At 37.2% G+C, this 7,584-nt stretch overlaps 1 protein-coding gene across 3 annotated transcripts; it reads right to left on the reverse strand.

Annotated features, from left to right (window-relative positions):
• Positions 1 to 1,142: 1,142 nt before the first annotated feature.
• gcnt4a (glucosaminyl (N-acetyl) transferase 4a) lies at positions 1,143 to 6,687 on the reverse strand. 3 transcript variants are annotated; one of them, XM_079872248.1, is made up of 3 exons: positions 6,195 to 6,687; positions 5,757 to 5,816; positions 1,143 to 5,627 (listed from the first exon to the last, which is right to left on the reverse strand). In XM_079872248.1, the coding sequence occupies exon 3, from the start codon at positions 5,624 to 5,626 to the stop codon at positions 4,340 to 4,342; it is 1,287 nt and encodes a 428-aa protein (XP_079728374.1). In that variant the 5' UTR covers position 5,627; positions 5,757 to 5,816; positions 6,195 to 6,687; the 3' UTR covers positions 1,143 to 4,339. The 3 variants fall into 3 exon arrangements, with proteins under 3 accessions (XP_079728374.1, XP_079728376.1, XP_079728375.1); XM_079872250.1 differs by having other exon boundaries at positions 6,224 to 6,621; XM_079872249.1 differs by having other exon boundaries at positions 6,157 to 6,621.
• Between the last annotated feature and the right edge of the window lie 897 nt (positions 6,688 to 7,584).

The following is a 7,584-nucleotide window of genomic DNA, read 5'->3' on the forward strand; positions in this document are numbered from 1 at the left end:
AAGAGACTGGAATACACCACACAACTTGACTTGGCATCTTGACTTGGTTACAGAGAAAAACTGGTCATCATATAATAAATGACTGATGATCACAGACTTTCAAGTTGTTCCGAACACAACAAACTCACACCGAAACATGCGGCTCAGTGCTAGGAGACGCATTACAAATTAAAACAACATGTTCTAAAATTGGCTCAAAATATAAAACATGTTTGATATTCTTATTTGACAGATTTTTAGTCTTTTGAAGCTGAGTCTGTGTCCATCCTGAATTCTGGGAAATCTGACAACCCCGACTGCCCAAAATATGCTGACTGACTCTGACTTTCCGCAATAGCATTCACTCGTCCAGACTTCAAACCATGGTAAAAAACTGGGCAAAAGTCATGTACTGTTACTGCCTTAGACAAACAAGAAACATTTACACTACTTTGTGTACAGTACTTTGTACTAACATTTAAATGATTAATTTGATACCGTGTACATACATTTGTTTTTTTACATTGTATTTATATTTAAAAATAACTGCATGTGTCACGGAGTGCAGTGCAAACCCAACTCAAACTAAACTCAAACCAGATCGTGACGGCATGTAATTGCTGAAATGCTGTAATTTCTGTAACATCTATTACACTGTTGACCCTTCCCTACCACCTTAACCAACCCTTAAACCTAACCAAACCTGTCCCTCATTGTACCTAACAATTTTGTAGTTAAAGACACCTATTATAAAGTGTAACCAGAAAAAGCAGATCAGTTTCAACACATTTGTTTGCTTCGTCTCAAAAGTCAACAAATGATACCATGCAAATGGTGTTTTACTTTCACAGTGAATCCACAAAACCACTAACGCAAGTTGTTTTTCTGTATGAAAGTTCATATGTGTTTTAGTTATGCCATTGCAGATCTAAGACTTTAGTGGATAACATGACATGGGAATAAAATGTTGGAATAGGTTAATATTTCATGCGTTCAAATCATATTTGCATGTTGACTATGTGATCAAGATGTGCCCAGCCTGCTGGAATTTACAATATATCTCTGAGTAGTTGCTGTCTGTTTCCTGTTTTCCATCAGTTTAGTTCCCATAACTGTTTTTCTTTTTCTTTTTTTTTTTTTTGGTTTGTTTGTTTTTTCAAGCTGGCCTCCTTCCCCTCTTAAACCACAGAGACATTTATCCTTTAGCTTTATCTAGAAGTGACTTCCTCATGCCAGACTTTTCAGGAAACACATTGAACTGACTCTGACTCAGTTCAGAGAATGTTCCAGACTTTTTGTATGTGCCATTTTTTTTGTACTCACAACATGTACGTGATCCATGAACTGGTAAGTCAAACTGTTGATCGCAGGGCAGTAACTGCTATTAAGTAAATAAATCGAACACAGAGGGCTTTCTGTACTATTTTCATCAATGTGAGGTCTGAGACATAAGAAAAAACTGAGAGGGTTTTAATGGCAGGCGTCTACATTCCAGGGTGCATTAACTTACACTGTCAACACTATGACGGGGCCGCATGGGCCGGTCGTACTGCATTTAGATTGAGGAAATAGAGCCTCGCTGGCTACCTCAGTGGTCAAACATGCTGTACAATCACGTCTTACAGTGGAAACCTTTCAGAAAAGTAGGTTCAAGAGCTCTGTTTCCAGCCCTCTGGTAACAAACACAGACAGACTGTCAGAGGCTAAACTCGGGACATTGGCGCTAACAGATTTAAAAAAAGAAAATGTTTAAAAAGATTTTAGAGTTAAAATGACTAAAATTTCTATTATAGTATTTGACAACATTCATTCAGTTTCCGAAAATAATGAAATGATTCTCCTACAAGCTACCTCTAAAAATGTCTGTTTTTAAAATGTCTCAAGGGACATATCAGTTATAAAAAAGTGGCTTTTGGGAATTCATTCAGTGTGTACACATGGGTGTCTTGTTGCAGTGAAAGTTTAGGTGCTTTTGTCCAGCCACTGACTTGTTGAGCCAAGAAATTAAAGCTTACTTATTGGTCTTGCATCTCCACTTTAAAGACTGCTATGAGCTTTGACTCAACAGACTGTGGATTCAACACTCTCTAAAAAAATGGTACAGAAGCTGTCACTGGGTTGGTACCATTTAAAAAGGTTCTAATATGTACCATTAAGGCACTATTATGTACACTTTTGGTACCAAATTTGTTACTTTGAGCTATGCACTCTTTAGGTACAAAGGTGCACCTATTAAAAGATCTGTTTAAATAAGTGATTTATAAGATAAGATTAATCTTTATTGTTCTTGTATAACTCAGCATGAAATCTGGAAGCACTGCTGCTATCGATGTTGTCATAAAACAAACATATAACCATACCAAAATATAATTAAACTATTATGCAGTGCAATAGTGGAAAGAAACTCAACAGGAGCAAATTTCATAAGCCTACTTTAACTATGAATAATTAAAAATTGTTATACTATCAAACAAGCAAGATTGTTGTTTTGAATATCATATAGCACATGATGATATTCAGGCCAACAACATGATTGCGAGTGTAAAATTGTTTGTGCAACAGTTCTATAAACAAGAAGCAAATATTGAGCATCTTACATTTTAGACACAATATTGCAAGTTACTTTTGATCTATTTTTGCCAACAACAATAGTTAAAAAATAGTGATGTAGTACTCGAGTCCGGTCTCGAGACCGATTTCTGCTTTCTCGGACTCGTCTCGGACTTGTTCCTTCAAAGACTCGGTCTTGACTCGGACTCGGCATAGGCGGTCTCGTCCCCATCACTAAATTCTAGTGTATATTGTCAAAATGTATTTGGAAATATTGGAAAATGTTATAAAGTAGCTAAGCCTACTAATTTAGACATACCACTAGAAAATTTTCATTTGCTCTGCATGTCCTAACTATGTCCCCTTAAAAAAGTCAGGGTGGGCTTAACATGTTGATGACAGAGCAGCACTGTTGAAGCAGTTTAGAAAAATAGGCAGAAGATGATGCATGTGGTAGGGATTTTTTAATAATAATAATAATAATACATTTTATTTATTTGGCGCCTTTCTGGACACTCAAGGTCACCCATCATTTTTTAATGATAGTAAAAGCATAGTCCATATTAAGACGTTAAGACTGCTCCTCTAAACAATTCCCAATCTAGCTTAGTCTGTAGGCCTAACTGTTGATTATTAACTGGGGTGATATTAAATCATGAATATGAAAACTGACATGTTTTTATGGTCTTGGTCTCGACTCCTAAAGACTCGGTCTCGACTCGGACTTGCTTCCTCAAAGACTCGGACTCGACTGTATTTGAAAACCAACGGACTCTGTCTCGACTCGGTCTCGACCCTTCAAAGACTCGGTCTTGACTCGGACTCGGCATAGGCGGTCCCCATCACTATTAAAAACTAACCACAGTTTAATTAACCGTCACTCATTTCAGTGCAGCATACAATAGTAGATTTCTCGAATAAGTCAAATAGTTTAAGTGTTTGAGTTAATAACACTCTTACAACACAGCTGCTTGTTTCATACCTGAATTAATTTGTTTGAAATGAATCAGTTCAGTGAATTAAATGACTTAACTATAAAGACTTATCACGTATCGCCACCTAATAATATAAAACGCAGAAAGAGTGACTAAATATCAGAATGACAGTATGTCTGGAAAGTGTATATACCAATTCTGAAGACAGAAATAGTAATGGTATGCCATCCAGAATTTAGCTTCTATCATCACTTATGCAACATCACTTGCTACGTACACTCTAAGCACACAGGTGTGATTCAATTACAATAGCTAAATAGCTTTATTTGAAACAGTTAATATTGAATGTACATAGAGACCATCAAATATTATAAAATAATTTTAAAATGTCACATCACCCTGGTGTGGCTATTAAAAATCCACATATGACACACTTAAAAAGCAAGAAATACCGGTAAATACGAGTGCACTACACAGAATATCATTTTTCAACTTTCAATGCTTTTTGACTCAAAACAAAAACACAACTCTCCCTACGAAAGTTCCCACATATAATGATTCAATAAAAGATAGAATGAAAAAGAGGGTATCCATGCATGTAACAGTACTGGTTTAAATACATTAAAATTTATAAATATTTTGTAGCTCAAACACCTATAAATTCATATTTTGGACGGATTAAAAAAAGATGAAGCTGAAAGGCACTTTCAAACTGACCTAACATAGGTGGATGGTAACATTTCAAAATTGAAAAGGAATAGCTTGGTGATGGTCCAGCTAACCTTTCAATCAGCTGGTACTTTGAACTGACATACGTGCAGCAGCAAACATGCATATTTTAACCAAAAATACAGTCCAAAACGAAAGGTCCCATTTTAAGACACTCTTTTCATGCATTGTTGACGCTGTTTCTCCTCAAGTTTCTCTTCAAGACATTTAATAATGACAGGGTCAACTTTGGGATCAAACTTGTTTGCAAACCAGTGGCCGTCCTCCAGAAGCCACCGGAGCTCTGCTGCACCATAGATGCAGACACTGCGTCTGTGTGTGCCAGTGCACTGTGGATACAAACGGATTTCGAGATATTTCCATTTAACCAAACGTGTCCTGCTGTCTATATCTGACACATCAGGCTCAGATCTTTGTAACTCCCCAGGAACTCCAGGTACTCTAGCCATGGTTGCCCAAAAGTGCTCATCAGGAGAATATGTGTCAGCTGACCACTGCAGAAAATCCTTTGCAAGTTGATTGTTCATAGCGTACGTCACAAAATCCCGTGTCAACACAAAGTAGGCACTCCCAACAAACATCTCGATGTCATGCGGTGGTGGGTCTTTAGGATTGGAGGTTTTAACAGGCATTTTCTGGTATTCATATGATACATCTTTTAATTCATGCTGAAACTGGAATCGCTGCCTTTTCATTTCGCTGGGCCTGCTTGATTCGAGCATGTTTGCACCATTCAGTTTCTTGAGCTCAGCCACCAGCTCATAATTGGACTTCAGCGGGAAGTCTTGGCCACACAAATTGATAGCATATTTCCATTTGACCTCTGAACTCAGCAGGTCTGAAAGGCAGTTGAGATCTGCATTAAGTCTTGTAATGTGTGCATACTGAACAGACTCGATTTTAGATGCTATGAAGACATTTGGAAAACATTTCTCCAAGTTCTTCAATGCTGCAATAAAATCTTTCGATGACTTTTGGTCATAATGAATGCAGTAAATATTTTGAGGTGTGTAAATGGCTCGAAGTATCCTTTCCACCATTGCACTGTTCTTGTGCACCACCAAAGAGTATGCAATTGGAAAGCTGCATTCCTCATCAGTTACAAAGATCTCATTATAGCCCCTTTTTTCGATGTAGTTTTTGCAATCTGCAGTGAAAGAAACTATACTCTTATCATCAACTTCCACAATATTTTTGCGTCTTATCTCCAACGACTTGCCAATTTCCACTGGTTCCAGTTCATAAATGGCTGTGCAGTTAATGCCATTCAGAGGCTGAGGTTTGAGTGATCTTTGTTTAGCTCCATAGGGCTCAATGTAGATACTGTCGTCCACTGAAATATTTCTGTACACCAGCAAAACAACAAACAGTGACACAACAAACACATAGAACTTGCATCTTAACCAGTGTAAGATAGCACGTCTTCTTTTCATTCTGTTGGAAAAGAACATACAACTAAGTGTTAGAAATAAAGCTGGCATATATGCTAATCTTCTGACATGAAACGGTATCATACTTAGTTGTATTACATAATTTAGCCTAACTGAAGGGGGATTTGCTTACCTTGCACACTGCCGGTCTTTTGTTTTGTGCCACTGCCATCAAAAATTACAATATATGAACCTGTGACAAAGAAAGCATAACATATAGCCTAAATGTAAAAACTTTGTGGTTTCTAAATGTATTCGTTACCTAATAATGCAAAGTTGCCTCACTGAAGCTGTTTGGAAAGCTTTAAAGCGCACGAACCACATAGATTAAACAAAGCACACTACATATTTCCATCAATCTGCCCGAAACGCAAGAAAAGCTGACTTGTTATATATCCGCAACTTTATTCAAACAATTGAATGACTTAATATAGAATGCAAATAAAATACTGAATAACTAGACAACACCTTGGCGCGTTTTGTGTAAATAAAACAAAATGAAAAGCGATCGAAATATTAATTAAATGTCTTACCGTTCTCTAAAATAATCTATCGAGTTCAGGATACTTACGACTGCTGTTAAGATTGTGTGACTCGTACCCTCACACTCCGTTTAAGATGAGTAAGTTCAGGCACCGCGCTGACTTCACTTTCAGTGACTGAAGAGAGGCAGTTTGAGGCGTGAACTCCAGTAAAGTCCAGTCCGCCCACTCATACTGGGGCTTTCTCTTAAAAGTTAACTACACATCATTTCTGAACATCGCACACACACACACACCAAACAAACAAACGCAACTTAACCTAATCGAAACCCGCCTATAAAGGCGAGGGTCCATACCAGTTTATTTTTTTATTATATTTATTTATTTTAATATCAAGATCATCAACTTATCATTGAAACTGATCGGTGTACAAAGACGTTTTACACACATATTCAACAATGAAAAAGAAAACTTTATAAACGTTTGAAACAAACATTCTATAACACTGGAACGGTCTTCTCTTGATGCTCTTAGAGCTTGCGCTGCCCAAGCAACTAAGTCCACTCCTCACTCTGTGCGAATGAGTCCCAGTATCTGTTCATCATACGGCTTGGAAAAAACTCCTCATCGCTGACCAAGTGGATCGACCTGATGTTCATGAATAGGCCTACGTCATTTCTGGATGGTTCTATAACAAAATGAATGATTTATTGAACAAAATAGTATTAACTACATAAATTACATTAATATTTCTAAAGATATTTTAAGTTTAGAAAACATTTATGGCATGCTGTTACCACGTAACCAGGGGTTAAATTGGGCCGGGGCCGTCCTTGGCTGAACCCCGGCACTTAAGGCTTACCAGGGATAGACATTAACGCTTGTCCGGAACAAGTGGATTTTTTTGAATGGGAAGGTGAAATATTTTTTTTCTTGACCGACCGGACAAGTAAGTTAGCCTGATTGAAACATCAATACCAAAAAATAACACAAAATCTCACAAAATACGAGAATGACTTTATTGTCATTTGTTTATTTTAACTTTATTGTTAAAAATGATTTTTATTACAAGTGGCGACTGATAGTGAATATTTAATAATGTATAATGTAGGCCTATACTGACAACAGGTTGCGCTCTTGAGGCTCGCGCAGCCTCTCGAGGAAACATATGCGCACAGCACACACAAAGAAACCCAGTTAACATACTGCGGTAACAATTCTAAATGTGGAGTTTTATATTTATAACATGTGATACAGTTACACAACCAAGAGTGCTGTCTTCCTAAACACCATCATGACTGAAAATGTGACACTGATTTCATACAACAGTTCATTAAACAAGTAAGTTAGTTAATATTAAGTCACTTACATTTAGGCACATAATTGACTGTTTTTGTTCTGTTTCAGCACCGAAAATAGTTCCAAACAAAGATCACAGCAGAACCACAGCGCATTTAACAGCAACACTTTACTAAATGA

Source organism: Squalius cephalus, assembly GCF_949319135.1.
Source record: "Squalius cephalus genome assembly, chromosome: 5".
Classification (NCBI taxonomy): domain Eukaryota; kingdom Metazoa; phylum Chordata; class Actinopteri; order Cypriniformes; family Leuciscidae; genus Squalius; species Squalius cephalus.